At 45.3% G+C, this 21,093-nt stretch overlaps 1 protein-coding gene across 1 annotated transcript in view; it reads right to left on the reverse strand.

The window, feature by feature from the left end:
* Window positions 1–8,806: 8,806 nt before the first annotated feature.
* Window positions 8,807–21,093, reverse strand: part of LOC142957558 (zinc finger SWIM domain-containing protein 6-like) — a 45,376-nt gene continuing 33,089 nt past the window's right edge. Inside the window, 6 exon segments of the mRNA XM_076099463.1 lie at window positions 8,807–12,563; window positions 12,676–12,757; window positions 13,853–14,016; window positions 14,178–14,335; window positions 19,490–19,625; window positions 20,566–20,826. Of these exon segments, the coding sequence (XP_075955578.1) occupies window positions 11,698–12,563; window positions 12,676–12,757; window positions 13,853–14,016; window positions 14,178–14,335; window positions 19,490–19,625; window positions 20,566–20,826 (1,667 nt within the window). The 3' untranslated portion in view covers window positions 8,807–11,697.

The following is a 21,093-nucleotide window of genomic DNA, read 5'->3' on the forward strand; positions in this document are numbered from 1 at the left end:
GTTCATCGGTATGCAGGCGGTGTGGCGCTGTACTGTGGGCAGACTGGGCTGCGCTGCTCTCCTCTACATGTCTACTAAATGACAGTAATTATTTTCCTGGGCTGCAGGCGACTCATGCATGTTTTATTTCCACCTTCACCTCCCCCATCTGCCTGCATGGCGATGCATGGCGCACACCGTGGTGGAATGGAAAAAGAAAAGACGAAGAAGAAGAAGAAAAAAAACAGCAGAGCATTTTATTTCTCTCCATACTGTCCTATGGGTCCCCACTGGGTTCTCCAGCCTCGGTTCCTTTACTGAGGGGGCCCGTCCTTTAATGGTACCAGAGGGGGTTATGCAGGGACTGACAGATGCTGTTAGGCTGGTCTCATGATGGCCTAGACACAGATAAAGATACCTAATGGTAGTTCACGCACACCGGCTGCAGTTGTAAGCATTTTGCAGCAAAATGGCTACCGTGTTTCAATTCAGGTCCAGGTGTCACTTGGTGTCGGGGGGGACATCCGTCAGTGCAGTTTCTCTCGATTTCGCCCAACCTACAAAACTGCGTGACTTACCAAACATGTTCTGCTCTGACAGAACAGCTGATCATAGTTTAAACAATAGAAAACCAACCCTGTCAGAGCTCAGACAAGCTGCTCGATGAATACGTCCTATTAAATCCGGAGAAGGTTGTATCTTTTTTTTTCTCCTTCATGGCACCGTGTTGTGTGTCACGCCGTCCTGTGACATGCAGCTCGTTTGGTGCGACTCAGGGGATCTCTAACACCCCTGCAGCTTTCATAATGAACATGTGGCTCCTCTCTCCTGGGCACAATTTAGCGTAATTCATAAGCAGAGGACGGAGCATTAGCCAGATGGTGCTGTGGGTGGCATCCTTTCTCTGGCCATCCATTAGAACTGCGTTGGTGACAAAATTCCAATGTGTGGAGACGGACGAAGGTATCCGATTTCAGCATCCTTCCAATTGTTTATGTGTGTGTGAGGATGTTATAAGTGGTTAACTGTGATCTCTTTAGCGCTGGTTTTCTCAGGGGACACAAGTAAAACAAATAAAACTTGAGGTATAAATTAACAAATGATTCAATTCAGATTTTGGGAAAATTTTTAGAAATGTATACGTGCAGTGTCATAAGCCAATCTACAAAACGGAAAGTAAAATTTTGGGGGGTTGTAAGGAGGATACTTTAACCCTTATTACAAAAGACATTGATAATGGTATTAGCCAGGAAACTGATTCTTAAAGCTATAAATCAACATTTGAGTACCTGTCATGTGAAAGGGTTGTTTGTAGTGATGAACCCACAGATAATTATCACCCAACTCTGCAGATCCCCTCAGCTCTATGTGGAGCGTTTTTTAGCATCTTTCAGCACATTGTTATGGTTTTACGAGATGTGACTTTACTGACCCGGTTTCCAGTGGACTTGTTTTTTTTTTTTTTAGCAAAAATGCTCTTATAAACACTGAGCGCTACCTGCCGAGAACCAAACAGCAGACAGACAGAGCTAGCATCTCGCTGGTGAACATAGGGCTTCATTTAGCAGCTAAACGGACAAGGAGAGTCTATACTAGAGTCGTATGGCCCAAAGCGCGACTCCAACTTAATGCTATTGTTGCTCGGTGTCTGGTCGATGGCAGCTGTTTGCCAACACGTTATTCATATAAACTATGGCCGTCTAGATTTTCAGCTTGTTGAGGAGTTCTGCCCCCAAGTGGCAAAAAACAAACTAACAATGCAGCTTTGGGGACTGGAAAAAAAAACATGACCATCTTGTTTACGAAAATGAAAATTGACAGCCGTTATACACTTGGGAAAAGATCCCAGGGGGAAAACTCTCATGGGGGCCGTTTTTATATGTTGGGACTAGGAGGCTGTGTGATTTTACTTATGTCTACATGGTGCTTGTAGTGTCATAAAGATGATTTGGTTTTATTTATATTGTAAACCAGGGTAGAGTCCATCCAGCTGTTTTTCTTTCTTTGTGCTTATTTGGGTAGGCCTATTAGTTTGTTGATTGTGCTCATGGTATTGAGTATTTTTCTGCCACTGTCCACTAAAAACCACCTATTTCCAAATTGTGTGATGTTGTATGTTTTAGATACACTGGAGGACTAATGTTCTTTATTGGTTTAGGAAATGATCATACTTTTTAAGGCTAAATAAAATAAAATTGTAATTATTTGAAAAATGTATTTTTTCTCTCTCATGAAAAGTTCACATTTTGGAGATAAAATGTTTGTGTTTGTTGATTTGACCATAAAACTCGCAAGTCAAATTAATACAAAAAAAGAAAGGGCTGATGAATAAAAACCAGGAATTTATATGAGCCGAAGATTAGCAAAAGGCACCCAATTATTTCAACATGTGCATAAATTGAGTGATACCTACACACACACACACTCACACTCACACACACACACACACACACACATTCTGATCAGCAACTCAGCCTTGCGTGGCTCTCACTTCGTCAGTGGAGGTGTCAGGGTCCCCATGGCAACTGTATAATGGGGCAGGCCTAATTCAATCCCAGGGGCGAATGGTGGGTCTGGCGGAGACGCAGAGGGAGAATTGGTCTGGGTCTGAAACCTATTCAAGTCAGAGCTGATGTGTTTTAGCTGCCGCATGCTCAGTCATTGAAGAGAAAACATTCTGTCTCCACTCGTACCCAACTTTCGCATTCACTCTTAATCTCTTCTTTTGGCATAAATCCTCTTTGCTCTCGTCCTCCTTTCATTCTCTCTCTCTCTCTCTCTGATTATTTTCACCGTGTTCCTCCTCAAACCTCGATCTCACTTTCATTCACTCGGAACTGTTTTCTCTCTTCATGACCACTCTTCCTTGCCTCTCTTTCTTCCTCCTTGCTTCCCCCCCTCTATCTCTCTCGCGCGCTTGGGCCTCCACTCAATCAATACTTCATACACCCTCTCCCTCTCCGTCTCCTCTCTCTACCTCTCTCTCTGACATTCAGACTCAGAAACCTGATAGGATTTCATTAGTACCTCTGGATCTTGTTGTATTATTGTTATCCCTCCCAGAAGAAGACAGGGATTAGCGCTGGGGCTGGAGACAACTTAAAGTAATAAGCCTGGAGCCAACAGTCCACAATCGCAGATCTCTCTCTCTCTCTCTCTCTCTCTCTCTCTCTCTCTCTCTCTCTCTCTCTCTCTCTCTCTCTCTCTCTCTCTCTCTCTCTCTCTCTCTCTCTCTCTCTCTCTCTCTCTCTCTCTCTCTCTCTCTCTCTCTCTCTCTCTCTCTCTCTCTCTCTCTCTCTCTCTCTCTCTCTCTCTCTCTCTCTCTCTCTCTCTCTCTCTCTCTCTCTCTCTCTCTCTCTCTCTCTCTCTCAGGTGAGCGGGAAAGGGAAGGAGAGAGGAGGCGTTAAAGACCCACATGCAAAAAGGGAGGAGGCAGCCGGCACACCGTTCCCGTATTGTTATGACCGTAGCAAACCAATCACACAGCTTCACACATGCAGCCCAGTGAGAGCGAGGCTTGTTAGGGAGGGAACAGTTTGTTACAGGGGGAGAATGGTGTGTAACTCCTGTCACTGGTTCTGCATATAGAAAGGCCTGGGACTGGCCAGGGGCTATCTGTGTTTGCAGATGGGGGAGGGGAGGAAGGAAGTGGGTAGATTTGCATCCCTTTGACTCTGTATCTCTAAGCACCAGAGGAGGAAGAGGGAGAGGAAGGAGGAGAGGAGGAGAGGAAAGGAGAGGAGAGGCTGTGTGAAAACACCAACAGTGATACAGGGAAAACTGTTGGCTGCTTGCTGTCGCTGATTGGTGCCGTCGAGCTCTACTCATGCAGGAGTTTAATCCACTCTGATTTACATACTGTAGTGTTCGCCACAGTTGCACTTGACGTAAAGTGTTTTTCACTAATACAAGCCCAGCCATACTCATGAGAGGGAGGGAGAAGATCTAGAGCTGTTCACACAGCCATGCACAGGCTCCGAGATTGGCCATTACATTGACTTGAATAGATTTCTTGTGTGCATGAATAGCCCAGTGAGAAGAAAAAGAAAAAAGACTATGTTTCCTCTCCATGGGTTCATATTGATATTCATAGTGGCTCTCCACACCGAGAGCACAAATGTCACTGAAAACGGCCTTGATATATGCTCTCATTCTCTCCTCTTCCTGTCGCTCCATCCCTCTTTCTCTCTTTCCCCTTCTTTGTTCCCTGTTCGCCGGACGCTCGCTGCCTGCTGCTGCCGGAAAGAAAAAGGGAAAAAAAGAGCACAGTGGATGATGGAGTGAGTGCGGGACACCACGCTGTTACTCATTTAGGCTTTTAATCAACCAGCGGTGGAATGTTGAAGCCGTCTCTCCACCTGTAAAGCCTGCTAACCTTGACTATGGTGCTGTTTATTTCTGCGCTGCTGCCCCAGAACCTCAGCCCATGCTGCACTCACTATTAAATGTCACACTACGTGGCATCTGACGTCATTATCAGCTCAAAACTCATCTCTATCATTATCAAAGTGGGCCATGGCCATACCATAGAAAAGTCAAATGCAACGTAGGCGTGAGGTCCTGTTGCATGTTTGCGTTCTTTCTATGAAACATATTAGGCGAGGAAAAGATCAGCCAAGTAGGTTTTTCCTCCATTTCTCAGCACTCATTGTGACATTATAAACACTGGCAGACGGATTTAGAGCATTTGGACAGGCATCCGGCAGAGTGTTGGCAATAACAGTGAGAGATGAAGTGAAAGTATTTTCGGGGTGGGAGCACTCGGGGGTCGCAGGTGCATAAATCACTGTGTATTTGTTAATTGTCCTTGGGAATCATTGGACGACAGCACTGTTGGCTCAGGTTTTTGCGGCTCAGGCCGGGAAGCAGGCACGGTGCACGGGGATAACCGTCGAGCAATAAGTCGTTTGGTTCTCAGCTTTTTAACAAAAATATCCTAACGCACCCATCAAGAGGCTGACATTAAGGACCTTAAAAGGGGAAACCAACTACTCACACTGCTTGCCGTGAGGTGCATTTGAAAAAAAGAGGAAAAACTTTGTTGTGAAAGAGTCATGAGTGCAATTCAGTAAAAACGATATGCATAAAACAAACACCAGATGAGGCCCTGCAGAGTAGCAGCACATTTCAGGACCCAGCTCCCCCGATCTGGTGGTAATTCAAATGACATTTGGCTGACTTGTTATACATAGCTCAATATCTTCCAATAGCTTATACTGATTACCAATATTGGAACCAATAAAACATTTGTGGGCCAGAAATTGTGAAAGAATAAAATGAAATGATGTGTGTAACTTTGCTCTAACGCTTTATGTCCCTCCGCGGCTCGTTCCGCTCTGCCTGAAAACGGCGAGAATGTCAGAAGGGGTAAAAAAGATGGCACCACAGTGTGTGCTCAGGGTGTAAGTTATGGCCGTAACTTTCTCACTCTGTCAGGCGCTTTAACCGTCTGTCCTGGAGGACACATTAACTTGGTATCCTTAAATAAAGTCCTTTAAATAAAGCTGGGGGAGTTAAATAATGAGAAAGCTGCTCCCACTGTCCTTTCTGCTTTTAAATGAACCTCTGCCTTTCTTATTAATGTCCCCTTATCGCTCATCACAGCCACTGACCCGCTGCTGTAACCCTTTTCCACTCAACCACATGAGAAGCTCCTGCAAGTGGTCGCCGCAGAAATAATTGAGGGCAATTTTCAAATTAAAATTTAAACCCCTCGTCCATCTTCATGCGCTGGGAGGGAGCGGAGCGGAGGGGTTTGGGGGCTGATGACTTGATCAGGTTTTGCGCGCCGGGCAGGTACTCGGGCTGGGCGAGGTGGGATGATGAACGAGGGGCATTAATCTCTGTGACAGAGAGAGAGGAGTTAGCAGCGGTGATAGCAGCGCTAACGGCTTTAATTAGCATTTAATCAGACGCCTCGGGGCCGATGGAGGGGGAGAGAGGAGATCAAACTCCAGCGGCCCTCTGTAAGAAGAGGAGGGAAGGAAGACGGTCCCTGTGGTAGCCGGGCTGATGCTGCAGGCTGTGTTGAAGAACACATGCCTATGATCCTTTTTTTTGTACTGTAATGATAGCAAGCTGGATGCACCACAAAGGCCCTTAGTGTTAGAAGAACATTGTAGACTCTCAGATACCCTAAACGTTCAGGCTGTGGGCTTTTTCCTCGATAGTTTGACTCCACAAGTACTGAAAAGATTGTTTTCAGAGAGGGAATAGGGATAAATTCTGGGGTAAAAAGCATATTCATGGACCCACGATATACCACCAGTTATAGAGTAACTGGTAATTTTCTTCATAAACATTGTTAGATGACTTCTAAGGGTTAAACATAGTTAAATCACCTGTACAAATAATGAAAATATCGGTTAAAATTCAAAGTGAGAAGCCTATAAAATGTTGGAAAAGTCAAGTAGCTCTCAAAGAGTATTCCTGTCAGAATCATCCAATCACTATCTTAAAGTTGTGTTGCATGCAACGTGTTACTAACAGGGAGCGAAGGCAAGCGGAAGCTACATTTTGGATGAATTCTGCAGCTAGCAGTGCTTTGAAGCTACTGCAGCTAAGGATCATGGGTATTGCAGAATTTAGAGTCCACAACTACTAACAGGATTTCTCGTGACCCACAGATAGACAGAAGTGTAATCCTATATTTCCACAAACCGCAGCTGCAGCCTGCACAGCGGACTTAATGTGTTCCAGCAAAGAAGAAGAGAACAAAGAAACGCATTCTGTGTAAATTCCAAGATAAAAAAGTAAAGACATTTGTGAGTTGATTCGATTAGAAACGGCCTTTGAAGATGCATCCTGCTGCTGGATAACAGGTAGAAGGAAAAAACGTTTTCACTATTCCAACAATTCACACGGGGAGCGCTGTGTGAACAAATCACGGATGGACTGCTGAGGCCATAATGGGGCTGAAAAAATTTCTCATGTGATTTCTGATGGCCATAACATAAACAGAGCGTTATCCAGGCTAATCACATGTGCTGTACAGGCACAGGGCACAAATACAATCCGGCAGAGAACAAAGGAAGAGAACCGGCATATACCGTATGTACTAATGAGGGAACGACAACCAGATGAGTGGGGTAGCGCAGGTAAGGTGATCCAATGAGCAGAAGACTGGCTGGGTCTGAAACGACAAATGACAAGACGGAATGAACGACATACTTGCAGAACCAGCGCTCTGTAGATCCAACTGTGTGAGACTCACTGCTGTCTGCAGATCATGACTTTTAACGTAAAGATATAATGAAAGGTACACTGCATTTTGCTTTGCAACACTTCCCATGTCTTAAATCTCACACCCAACACTTAGCTTTTGGTTTGGACTTGAAGATATGCGTTGGATAGGTGAAACTGTAGAACAGTTCTACGGGAAAACAGTCTAGGCCTTGATGTTGTCGGCATGAGTGTGTGAAAGAGATGGTGCAAGAGAGGGAGCGAACGCCCTAGATGGGAGTTTTGATGGTGACGGTGAGGAAGAGGGCTTTTGGCATGAAAGGGGCCGGTGTGTGATCATGATGTCATTAGGAGTATACAGTAAGACAGACCGGAGGAGGCTGCTGCACCGCGCTACACCCAAGGGACGTCATTACCAACTGGACCTGAGCACAGGTCAGACACACAGGAAGTGGTCTCGCGCACACACACACACACTAACAAGTGTACGCTTACCTGCATGGATACACACATACATGAGCGCTTTTATGCTCTGACACACACACAAACCATTACTCACAGGCAGGCATCCATCACATAACAAATGGACAGCTCTGTCTGTCCTCTGACAGCAGACAGGCGCTTTTGTTGCTAAACCTGACGAATTCCTCAATATCTAAGTGGACACCTCTATGGACAAATGTGCCTCATTAAGGAGCGCACACAGATGGACAAAGCGCGCGCGCACACACACACACACACACACACACACACACACACACACACACACACACACACACACACACACACACACACACACACACACACACACACACACACACACACACACACACACACACACACACACACACACACACACACACACACACACACACACACACACACACACACACACACACACACACACACACACACACACACACAGAGAGCTCGTGCTGTGCGAAGTTGCGGTGTGTATACCGGTGTAGCCGCCTGCGCTTCATTACTGTTCACACACAGACAGTTGCAGTGTTTTTGTGTCAATGTTTAATGAGGGGCTGGGAGTCTGGGGACCTTACTGCTGTCAGGAGCTCCTGTAGTCTGGAGCTACCACCTGTTCCCATTCACTCCCTTAAGGCCTTAACACTAACACACACACACAAGAAGACAGGCACACACAGGCACGCAAACAAGCAGGAGCACATGCAAAAACATGTCTGTACAAACACACACACACACACACACACACCTGACAAACAACATACAGTGATTTAGTCATCCTGTGGCTCCACCGTCAGTGTGTTCGATGCATGTAAACAGGTTACTGTGGTTGGCTGAGCCGGGCTGCCTGACAGAAGCTACAAAGACCAAGGGAATATCAATTGATTAATTTCATATTCCTCGTCAGCTCGCCCGAGATGACAGCATGAAAGCTGCTGCCAGTGAGAGTGATCCCTCTCTGGCTTTTTTTCTGACACCGCTGTTTGATGGAGATCTGAACGGCCCTGACGCCGATACGCCGACCAACGCTCGCCTTCAAGCTCGCAGGCCGCGTCCCGTAACAATCCACGACACACGTTCGGAGACCAAAGTGCAGCTGCACAAAAAAAAAATAAAAAATCCTGGGTCAGGATGCAAAACAAAAAAGCAGAGGAGGAAGTGAATATACATTTCAAAAAACTAACTTTTATTAAAACAAAAAAACAAAAGAAATCAATTATTGACTCATTAACAAGATTATAAAACAGTGATTTAGTTACATAAATAAATTGATATCGGTGTATCAAATCTTAATTTCATAAGCATGTATACATGGGTCATTGTAATAAATAAAATGGGAGAGCAAAAGATTCCTACACAAACAAAACAAACAAAAAAAAAAAAGAAGAAAAAAAAAACAGCTAGAAAGACTCAGAGGAAATTGTTTCTGAAGAGAACAAGAGACACTGGACAACGTATTTTTTCACCAAACACACGTGAGGAATTGCTTTGTTAAAGCATGAGTTACACAGCCATTCACTTACTAATTAAGGACACTAAAGCTGGGACCAAGGTGGGTCGTCTCTCACCTCTTAGAACGCGTTTGGTTGTTAGATAGATCTCCTGTTTGGTTACTTTAAAGCGTTAAGACAAGGCAAGAGAAAAGGCTGCTTTTATCTTTAATGAACACAAGATAGAAAAGAGATGCACAGAGAAAAAAAGAAAAGAAAAATCAGACGTATAAAGAAGGTAAAAAAAAAAAAAAAAAAAAAGGCAAGTAATGATAGGACAGCTGAACATTGCAGAGGAGACACTGGAAGTGCTGCGGTGAATGAAAGGGAGATCTGAGGAGACTTGTTTCTTTAATCTCAGCTAGATAGAACCTGTGCATAATTATCAATACGAGTCTTGTTGAGTTACACAAGTTACTCTGACAAGGGTTGTATTAATGCAACATGAGGCAGAGGCCTTAAATGCATGTAAGGCTGGACACATGATACATGATTTTGAACCAGATTCACCTCCAATTAGGTTCTGTATAAAGCACATTAACAGTTTTTCCCAGTAGGATCCTATGGGAAACTAGGCTAGTGCAACAGCTTACATGCATAATCAAGTCCTGTATTGTGTTTTCAAACGTGTATCGACCTATCAAGTAGTCTACCTCCTCCCTCTTTCTATGCTCAGCAGGAATGAACAACAATGTCTTTCTCCGCCATCACCAGTCTGACTCAGCCTGCATTTCATGACGGGATCCAGCGTCTCAAGTAGGAACACATGAGGCCTTGTGAGTCCAAAAAGCAAGGTCAGTCTAGTCCTTCTGATATGTTCGGTTTTCAACAAAAAGACCAAAAACAATCAAATAAAAAAATAGAAGACAAAAGAGAGAAGGAGAGCCAGAGAGAGAGAAAGAGAGAGAGAGAGAGAAAGAGAGAGCAAACTACAGCGGCTTCAAGTATTTCACATTACATAGAATACTCTGTATAAATTAGTTAACATATACTTTCAGATCCTCCATATTCAGACATATACTATGGCATATATACAGAGTACAATAAATGCTCGCTCATGTTGTGTCACGTTTTTGTCTTTTTTCCTGTAGTCAGTCGATCATTTGTTCCGCCTTTTTCCTGTGTAGAGAAATCCCTGAGAACGTTCTGGTTGACAATTACTGAAGGTTCCACACAATGAACTTTAACAGTAGAGAGTCTAATTTCTATGATTCACATGCACAGAGGGAAATGACACTGGCCTGGTCTGAAAAATACCGTACAATGGTGGCTGTTGGAGATGAGAAGGGGACTGACACACTGACACATTTTCAAGGTCTGTTAGAGCCAATTGTTTTTTGGGGGGGGGGGGGGGGGGGTAAGTACCGATGCCGGGGCAGTGACGTGCAGCAGCGCCAAGCTCAGAAACACTTGGCGGGAATCTGACTCCACATCTCCTCGTAACCTTGGTCTCACCAGTGACTCTTCTGTTTCATTAAAACTGTCAGCTATCACACAGTAGATGGTATACGCATCATGACAGCAGGAAAGGAGTAAAGAAAAAGGGGAGCAGGTTCAATACCGTATCATGAGGTAGTCGTCTCCCTCTGGGTATCTACTTCAACTATGTTATTTAGTTAAGAATCACAGCTGTTCTACATTTCATTAATAGAACAATAATACTCTTATTATCTTTGCGTAATGTGCCTTCGCTGTAGCGCCTGCGTACTGCCCTCTTGTCTAAAAACATCGTTATGGAAGAGGGGAGGATTACAACAATAACAACAACACGAGTTAGCTAAGAGCGTCGTTGTGTGTAATGGAGCTAGTGCCTGGGACCCAGAGAAAACGAATGGCTGCTCAAGTGCTGCTGCTGCTGCTACTGCTGTGTCTAAAGAAATGCTGATGGCGGCTTTCTGTCAGTGCTAACCCGAGCTGTGCCGAGCCGAGCCGAGCTGGGATGTGCAGTGCTGCCCAGCGCCCACCGGTGAGGGCCTGGACAGAGGGAGGTGCTCTGTGTGGTTTAAAGCCTTAGTTTCTCTTTGAGGATGCCGAGACATAGTTTTTTGTTTCTTCTTCTTCTTCTTTTTTAATATTTTTCATGAGTGCTATTGTAAAAGGGCTTCAGCCACTTGACAACATATAACTCAACATACACTGGAAAAGGGGGAAAAAAAGATGCTTTAAATCATAAAAATAAAAGAACCCAAAAAAAAAGCCATTTCACTTTTCATTTTCCTCTCGCACACATGTAGAGAAATACACACAACATTCACAACGTGACAAATTTCCTCTCTTCTGAAAAATAAAAACACTTCTGTACACATAGTAGTAATAATATTATTAATAATAATAATAGTAATAATGTTTATAACAATAACAACAGCAAGAACAATAATACCGCTTGTGGCTCTGTTGATTTTTTTGTCATCTTTTCCTTTCTCATTTTGCTTCATTCTACAAGTCACATCCCTCGTTTTACGTGTCTATTTTATACGTCCAAAAGAAGTTCAAAAGGCAGACTCAAGTTAATAGAAAAGTACTAGAGTGGAGAGGGGAGCTTTCGGTGACCCCCCCAGCCTCACCCTCAGCCGAACCTCTCCCTCACGAGCATCATTAGTTTCTTTTTGCCCTTGTAGATCTGTTTCAGGTTGTCTATGAACTGGGTGAACTGAATGTGTCCGTCGTGAGCCATCATGAATGTCTCCCGGGCCTTGCCCAGGAACTCTATGAACTCGCTGTAGTGGCGCGGGCTGATGTGTGTGAGCCGCGAGTGTGTGGTGTTGATGTACGCCCCGATGGTTGCGTCCAGCAGCTGCCTGAGCGGCGCCTTGTCCAGGGACATTAGCTTCCCAGAGTTCCTGCGGCTGTGCAGCGCCGACACCAAGCCCGGCGTGGTCAGCGTGCACCGCCGCAAAATGTCCGAGAGCACGGTGGCGCACTTCACGCTCTTGACCACCAGGGGGATGACGGCGGCGAGCTCGTTCTTGCCCAGCGAGTGGCTGAGCGCGCAGGCCCAGAGCACGTCGTTGATGGCCGGGTGCGTGTCCTGGTTGTAACTGAGGTTCAGGTGGGCCATGGCTAACGTCGCCAGCTTGTACGCCCGCATCGGGTAACCGCGGTGCTCCATGTAGCGCGCTATAGTGAACAGCTGCGTGTAGCTCATCCCCGTCGCCGCCGCGTCCAGTACAATCTGGTAGGCTGTCTCGAAGGCAATATGGTCCTTTTCACAGAGTGTAAGAGCTGAGAGGGCGCAGTTCTGGGGGTCCTTCATGGCACATTGCAGGGCGAGGGTGCGGGCGGACGACGCCAGGTTCTCCTGCTGGTGGCAGTCCAGGTGGAGGCGTACGATGGTGCTGTTGGACATGACAGTGGTGGCCACGATACTGGTGGCCTCTGTGGGTGTGAAGAGGGTGAACCAGCTCTGCATGATGCTGTCCAGTGCGTACACACCTGGCAGACACGAACGGGACAGAGTGAAGAGAAAATGGGGAGACGAAGTGATTAGATCGAGCGCGTCTTGAAAGAATCAAGCAGAAACATTCAGGTGGCCAGGCACACTCACCCACTTCGGTGGCACACGTGACTAACCAGCGCACCATCTCTCTCCTCCTCCAGTTTAATGTGGACAGAGTTATTCTCATCACCTGAGGAAGATGGAAAAGAAAAGGAGGACTGACAGGTGAGTTGGAGAGGAAACACTTGAAACAAAATTAAACTTGGAACATCTACGGTATGGTTGAATGATTGTATTACATTTTCAACGATCATTACACAGGGACTCATTTTTCCGTGGTTGACTTGTCATCAAAGATACTCAAACCTTTCTCTCCGTTTCACTTCACGTTTGTATCTCGTAACTGAGGGACACTATGAGGATGACAGACCCTCGAGCAAACCATCGAAGTATATACTTATATTATAGGTGTGGAGACATTACAAGGAATGTAGTCCAGGATTGGTTTCCTACAGCACTACAGGCTTGCTTGATGTCAAGGAATGTCTGTGTAAAATACAAATACCAACAATCACCCTTTACAAAAAGCACAATCAAAATAAAGAATGACTGCAATTAAAATGACGGAAAAAAGTCGGCTTTAACCCTTTTTCGTACATTTTCAGAAAGCGAAAGGATACACAGTGTTGCATCTGTAATGGTATAAGGTGGACATCTCATGGGAGTCTTGAGGCCTGGTGATCGCGCTGCATGTCACGGAGGAATATAGAGCCGTTTAACAGGAACAACTGCACCCTGTGGTGAACATACAGTTCCCTTACGATGTTCCCACATTCCAAGACGATAACACCACCACAACCTTTTCAAATTTCATGAACACCAGCACAAAGTGCTTCCGTGGACCCCACAGATCTCAAACATAGCGAATCATTATGGGAACGTGTGCAGTAGATTTCGTCCTCAAAAGCTGTAAACTGTCCTTGTACAAAAACGATCAAATATCTATCATTTCAAAGAAAGTCAAAGGAGCTTCATAGCTCTTTCTAAGAGTAACAGTAGCCTCATAGGGACCTGATTTGAGTAAAATGTCACTTACACACATACATAACAAAGAGATGCTATGGAAGGTTTTGGTTACCATTCGTCTCCAGACTCTTAAAATGATCCCGGCCTGCTGTACACACGCATACAAATTCACAACCTGACCTGAAAGCCTCCCTAAAAAGGTGCCAACTAATATACAGCTGCACCCGTTTTGACAAACAACGTGGGCGTGTTCCCGTACCTGCAGTCCCAGCTCCAGAGAGACTTTGAGAAGCGTGATGTCAGGCAGGCTGTCCATCAGAGTGGCGATCTTGAACGCATCTTGTGCCAGTTTGAAGATATGAGACGAGGAGTGAATGTTTTTCTGGATGGACTCCAGGACCGTCTCCAGCTTGCGACTGTCACCTAGAAGGGATTCGAACAGAAGGAACGCTTCAGACTGTTGCTGATACTCATCCGAGAGGCTTCACTAACACAGAGTAAGTTAGCAGCGTGGACTGTTTTCTTTTGTTTACTGTGTGCAATGTGCGTTTGGTTCCTGTGTGTGTTTGCGAATATCTCCGCACCTTTGGCAGCGGTGAGCATGGTGGAGGCCAGCTCACACTGCTGAGACTCTATGTGGCTCAGGGTGAACCAGCGCGGGTAGCGGTTGGGCACCACGGACACGATGTGGTGGGGCCGTGACAGGTCACCGGACGAGGCCGTCGACTCCAACACCGGCAACCTGACGGAGAGACAGACACGGAAAATGAGATCCACGCGAGGGCTCACTTTTAAATGAGCATTCAGCAGAGCATGAAAAAGAATAACGTTGGCAAAGGAAAGATAGAGTGGCAGAGAAATAGAGTGAATGATAATCAGAGACACCAAAGGTCCACGAATCATCAAAATCCCGGTGAAATCAGACAGACAGAGACACTGTACAGACAGAGAAACTCTTCATTATGACAGTCTGAAAGTGACTTCAAAATGAAAATGGCTTTAGTGATCACAGGGGGATTACAGTTCGCCTATTCCTGCAATTTACTTCCAGCCTAGTATCTAATCACCTAGAAACCAAGGTATAATTAGTATTTTCTTCACTCTAATTGGTCATAATGAAGTCAGAGCCGGGCAACACCTGCTAGTGGATGAAGGGGCTCCACTAGTTTCTCTCTCTGTCTCTCTCATTATAATAATACCGACTGGGCCAAGTCTTCGCCAGCACCACCGCCATTACCACTGTGGCCGGCTCATCTCCTATTCTGCTTCACTTCTCTTCCCTCCGCTCCCACCTCAGTTTCAAAGGTCTTCTTTCCTTCAGAAGACAGCACAACCTGGCCTTCTCTCAGCCAATCACAAAGCTAATTGAGTCCATGGGGAAATTAAGGAATTCACCTTCCAGCCCCGTAAGGCTGGACACACATCAAACAAATACCGACACACATGAATGAAGAGTGCCAGCACACACACACACACACAAGCTCAGATAGACCGACCCCCCCCCCCCCCCCACACACACACACACACCTGCCCTTTTTGAAAACACATCAAAGCAGCCCGGTAAAAGCAATGTGATGCTAAATGCCAGTTTCAATTTCAGAGCAAAGAGCATGTGATATTGTTGCCACCCGAGTGAAGGCATGCGCGAAAAAACAGCCTCTTCTTCATTCGCTTTTGCCCGAGAGGACACACGCGGGGCTCGGAGCGAGAGGGTAACAAAAACCCGGTCGTGATGCGCGCGGGTGCGAACACTGACGCTTGGTGTAAAACGGAGGTGTTTGGAAGCCGTGGCAACAGCCGGGTTCATTCCACAAACAGCTAAAGAGCTGCTAAAAGCTTTCATCACACTGGGGCCTTCTGGAAGATTCCTGGTGTGTAGCAAAGCAAAAAAAAAAGAAAAAGAAAAGTTCCCTGGGTAAAGATGGAGGCCTCATCAACATTCCTGTCTTTGTTTGGTTTTCACTAGAGAGCCAGAGGCCTCCATTGGATCGGAGCTTGAGAGGCCTGGGTTGCTGAAAAATAACCTCCTCTAAATGTTAGGGAGGAAAATCCATACTGGGCTATTGTTCCATGAGAAACAAGCAATATATATATACGTATATATATATATATAAAAAAATCATAATGGGCCGCTCTGAAGCACTCATTTTAAGCACAAGTACAGTACATCGTGCTATGGGTGCATTCCCATTGCGGAAGCTTGTAAACTACAGCAAAATGGTGAACGCTGGTTATAAACATGATCATCTTCTCCAAGCAATAACACTATACAAACTCTCAACTCAATGACAAGTGTGCTTAAAACATCAAATTAAACTCGTATGTCTTCACAGCACTGCCATGCCTGGGTATTATCAATGCTGTATGAAACACTAACAGCGAGCTGGAAGAGGCAATCGATCCCTCTGCGAGGCATTAAGGGGGGGGGGGGGGGGGGGGGGGCAGCTCTGATGTCAAACGGGTCCTGTGGCACTGTAGCACCCTGTCACGTCTGAACGCAGCACGGCAGTGCTCATCGTACCAGAAATACTCAAAGGTGGCGATGTGGAGGGAGTCTGCAGGGGACCATGGAAGTGAAAAGCGAAGGGAGAAAGAACGAGACGTTGATAAAAATCCTGAGGCCCTTGGGGAGCTCTGGCCAGCATCACCACGACAACTGACCTCTCTACCTCATGCTCCTTTCCCCCTCCGACTGTAAACACGCTTCACTTCTACAATCCATCAAGCCCACATCTATCAGCTAAGCATCACATCCGCTGGAATACCTCCACTGTGTACACAAGCCCAAAGTTGAAAGCCCTTCATAACGCCTGACAGCAGGGATCAAGTCCCCCACGACCCAAAACGTAACCCCTCATTGTAGTTCACCCCTCTTAAGTGCATTGGATGCTTGAAATGACGTCTGCTTCGGCTGAAGCATTGTTTTCTAGCCTTATTTTTATCTTGACCTTTGATAAAAAGTTAGTTATATTTATATATTTATATATATATATATATTTATATATATATATATATATATATATATATATATATATATATATATATATATATATATATATATATATATATATATATATATATATATATATATATATATATATATATATATACAAATCTATAGGCACGATAAAAATAAGGCTTTTTATCTTTTGACATGAATTGACATGTTTGAGATTTTCACCTGACAGTGAGGACTTCCTGATTTGCTGTGTAGAAAACATATATTATTATTATTATTATTAGTAGTAGTAGTATCACTAGTATCATCGTCATTAAAATGATTATCATCGGTGTGTGTTTGTGTTACAGTATGTGTCCAAGTACACTCAAGCTCAGTAATTAGGGAACAATTTTGAGGTACTCTCACTTGAGTTGCTTGAGTATTTCTACAACTTCATTGTGTAAAACTCCACTTCAGAGGGAAACTATAGTATACTTTTTTTTAACCATTCCATCTGTTTGCCAGCAATAGTTACTGGTCACTTTTCAGATAAAGGTTCTATTCACAGAGCATAGGATCAGTTTATAAAATATGATGCGAGACTACCCAAGACCATGCGTAGCATTTAGCTTCCCCTCAACCAGACGCTGATGAAATGCTGCTTACATGTTAAGCATCAGTAATGATACATTAATAATAGAATAATTGAATACAGGATTTTTACTTGTAATGGAGTATTTTTTACAGTGTTGTACGGCTACTCTAACTTTGGAAAATAATTAAAATACGGCCTCCACTACTGCAACAATGGATTCCCTGCATTTTAATATGAAGTTTTTTCAAATAATACAATTTGCATCTTAATGTAATGAAAATATTCAAAAAAGTATTATATTATACTTATACTTTCATGGGGTACCAGACTATGTAGGGCTACACAGGTTGGCCTAACATATAGAAAAAGACATGTCAGCTACCTGTGAGTGTCACCAGCTTGTCATTGTATTAGTTTATCCCCAGACTACAGCTACAATATACAGCGCTGTATATTCAAAGATTCTGGATTAAGCAGAGGATCAAAGGTTGTGGAATACAGCGAGGGTTTAGATTCATTAGCATTGGAAGACTCGTATCTCATATGGAAATCTCATATGAAAACAGACGGCAGGGATTTGCCTCTTTGGCTTCTAAAGAGCTGCAATAAGGACAGTCTCTGGAGAGGCAGCGAGTTTCTTCTTCTTCTTCTTCTTCTTCTTCTTCTGTGGCTGCAGTCAAATTCTGGGCAGCGCGTGAACCAAGTAGGCAGCTCCTCTGTTTTTGTGTTGGCCGCTCACACCAAGACCATCTCACAGCATATGCTGCTCTCACAGGCTTTAATTAACTACGTGCACAAACACACACATACACACACTTTAAAATACTGGATATGCATTAGTGTATGGAGGCCGTCTGACTTCCTCGTGTTAAAGAAGAAAGAAATAAGAAGCTGGTTTGAGAGCAACTGCGAAGGAGAAGACAAACAGAGAAACAAGTCGAACAGTGTGTGTGTGTGTGTGTGTGTGTGTGTGTGTAAATGAGCAAGAGAGACTTTCTCTCTCTCTCTCTCTCTCTCTCTCTCTCTCTCTCCTTGTATCAATGATAGTGTTTTAATGGATCCATTAAAATAGCCCTGGTTCCTTTACCTCCTCCTCTATATTTAACTGTCCGCCGTCCCGTGGGAGCGGGGAGGTATATGCTATCATATTACACTACGCTACATTACACACATTCATTATGTGCTGAGTAGACACCCCTGGCTCCCAGGAGCACCCATAAGTGGCCATATTATTCTAAATCGCCAGTTTCACACCACAGGAGTGAGGATGGAGGAGGCGAGGGGAGGAAATGGGGAAGGTGAAGGGAAGTAGCGAGGCAAGGAGGGGAGCGGCTGACTCAGGGAAAACAGGTTTGGGACTCGGGTTTAGAGGCGGGGGGGCACCCAGCGGTTGGATGCGCAACCTTGAAACCACACAGAAAGCCAACCGTGATGTTTTGGGTTATTTCAACCCCTGACGCCTCCTAACTGGTTAACTGGAGGAAAGTGTGAATGATGCGTTTGTCGTCCTTTTGTTCCACATTTGTCCGACTGTGACACGCGATGGTACGAGCCAGAAAGAAGAAGACAAAAAAACGCACTTATCATTCATTCACTAATCATTTGCCAGTTTCTCAGCGATGCACTCTAAGCTTTGTAGAAACACAACAAACATCTTTCCCACACTGCCCTCTCCCTGTTGGCCCTGTGTGTGTGTGTGTGTGCTTCTTCCTCATTACAGCCACACTAATTACACTCTCATTAATGTAATTAATATTCACTGATCCAGCTCCCACTAGTCACAACATCAAAACACAGCAGCGCAGACTGATTAACACACATCCACATGTACACATTGTCCACAGATGAATACAAGCAGGAGCTTAATATAGAGAGATCACATGGAAAACGCACAGTCAGATCCACAAACGGGGCAGACCCCCCCCAACTAAACACACGTAAACACACGGACAAAAGGCTCTGTATTTTTACCATCCTCCGATAATAACCATGATTCAGCCACGATGACTGACTTTAAAGGTTCGGGAGAGCATGCAGCGGTCTGCTCAGGAACAGGAGAGATCACTTTTGTTTGTTGTGAAGCTAGTTACTTACAAATCTGAATGTGATCCTCCAGTTTCAGGTGGTTAAAAGTCAGATGATCACAATAAATTTGAGGTTTTAGTCGTTGCTTTGTAAAGTAAACCATGTTTAAGAGTTTTACGTAGTCATTTTTTTTAAAGGCTCCATTAGCCCAAACTTCGGAGGATTTGCTTAATCCCAAGATCTTCAAATGAAAATCAATAAATAGTGATTTGCAAGGTTTTGACAGGATGACAGCAACACACACAGGTGCACACACACGCACACTTGGGACCTACCGCATGGCTCTCAGTGCAATTTTGTACGCCAGTTCAGCGTCGTGAGGTAGGAGAGAGGTGAAGAGATAGCGGGCAAAGGTGTGCATGGGAACACTCTCTCTGTGGACGATCTCTCCAAGGCCAGAGTACGGACCAGCTGCTCCAAAAAGAAAGAGAACACACAGTTAATGACGGAACAAAGAAGTGGAAGAAATTCACTAATAATACAATCATCTCCTCAGGTCAATTCATGTTATGGTATTGTATTGAGGTTTATGGTATATATACAGTATAACAAAGAACAAGTGAATTATTATTCTGTGTTTTTTCCATAGCACCCTGAGGAGTCACTCATCCCTCGCAGCCAGGAAGCGACAAAGCCACGCGGCATTAAGACAAACTGTGACGTCAAAAAAACATATGGTCCTGTGTGTGCAGACTGCGCCTCGCACTCCCTCCCACCCCCACCTCTTCCTGCACTTCCCCTCGTCTCTGGTGGGTTATTTTAAACCCCAACAGGCTCCTAAGCCACAGACCACATCACACAGTGGCGCGGCTGCAGCCTCCAGGGGCCCGCAGAGGCCTCAGAGCCTGGCGCTCTATTAGGGACGGAGCCAGAGGTGGGTGGTCGCGCCGGGGCCGAGGCAGGGCTGGGGTTAGGGTGGGGACTGCAGTGGGGTTTGACTGGGCCGAGCCCCTTCAGGACGTGTCCCCTCCCCCTCCTCCCTTTCCCATAACCAAACCTCACTCTGCTCCAGCCCCAGTCCTGTAAATGTACACACTGCTGTGTGTGCACGCATGTGTGTGCTGACACAATACCCCTGGTGTTACTGTGTAAAGAGTTCATTTTGGTCTGGCCCAGGGCAGCTCAGCCTCTATTTGCACCACAAAATGAAAGGATAATAAATAGTGAGACAGAGTCCAATGTGTTTTTTCCTGTTTTAGCAAGAATGTGTAGGCCCCTGTGCGTGGGAGGGAGAGAAAAGAAAGACAGAGGAAGGGTGTCTCTGTGTGTCCGTATGTGTGGAGACTGCTGGGAGATGTAAATGAAATAAAAGGGACAGTGACGGTGAAATATTATCCGTTAGCTCCCTCACCCTCTAGCAGAAAGACGGCCTGTTTACGGAAGATTTTGACCAGGGAGTCGTCCAGTTCCACTTCCTGCAGCTTGGCCAATAGCTGCTCTTCGTTGCGACACACCTTCTCTTGAGCATACAGCCCGTCGGGCATCACCCGCTGCTGGCCCAAGCCAATCAGAGCCGTCTCCACCGCCAGCGCCACGTACGATTCGCCGTCCCCCAACAATCGCTGCACGGGCATTCGCTGGAGCTCCGCTCGGCTTATAACGCTGGAGCAGTCTGTGGAGGGGAGAGAGAGAGGAAAGTTAGACAGCTGAAACAGGGTTGGCATGTAGTGGTAGCCAAATGTCTGTGTTATTCTCTGAGGTTTTGGACACTAGATGAGTCCGTCCCGTATTGGAAAACCACTGTGTCAGTCACATAGCAGAGGTCTGAACCCAGCGACCATTCAAAATAAAGACCAACGCCTCAGGAGCATTCCTCTGTTCAACTCTCTACCTCAGAGGAGAGGGCTATTTCTGTGAGCAGGGGAGGCAACGAGGGACA

This window comes from Anarhichas minor, unplaced genomic scaffold (assembly GCF_050575085.1).
Source record: "Anarhichas minor isolate MPS153535 unplaced genomic scaffold, ASM5057508v1 ptg000025l, whole genome shotgun sequence".
NCBI lineage: Eukaryota > Metazoa > Chordata > Actinopteri > Perciformes > Anarhichadidae > Anarhichas > Anarhichas minor.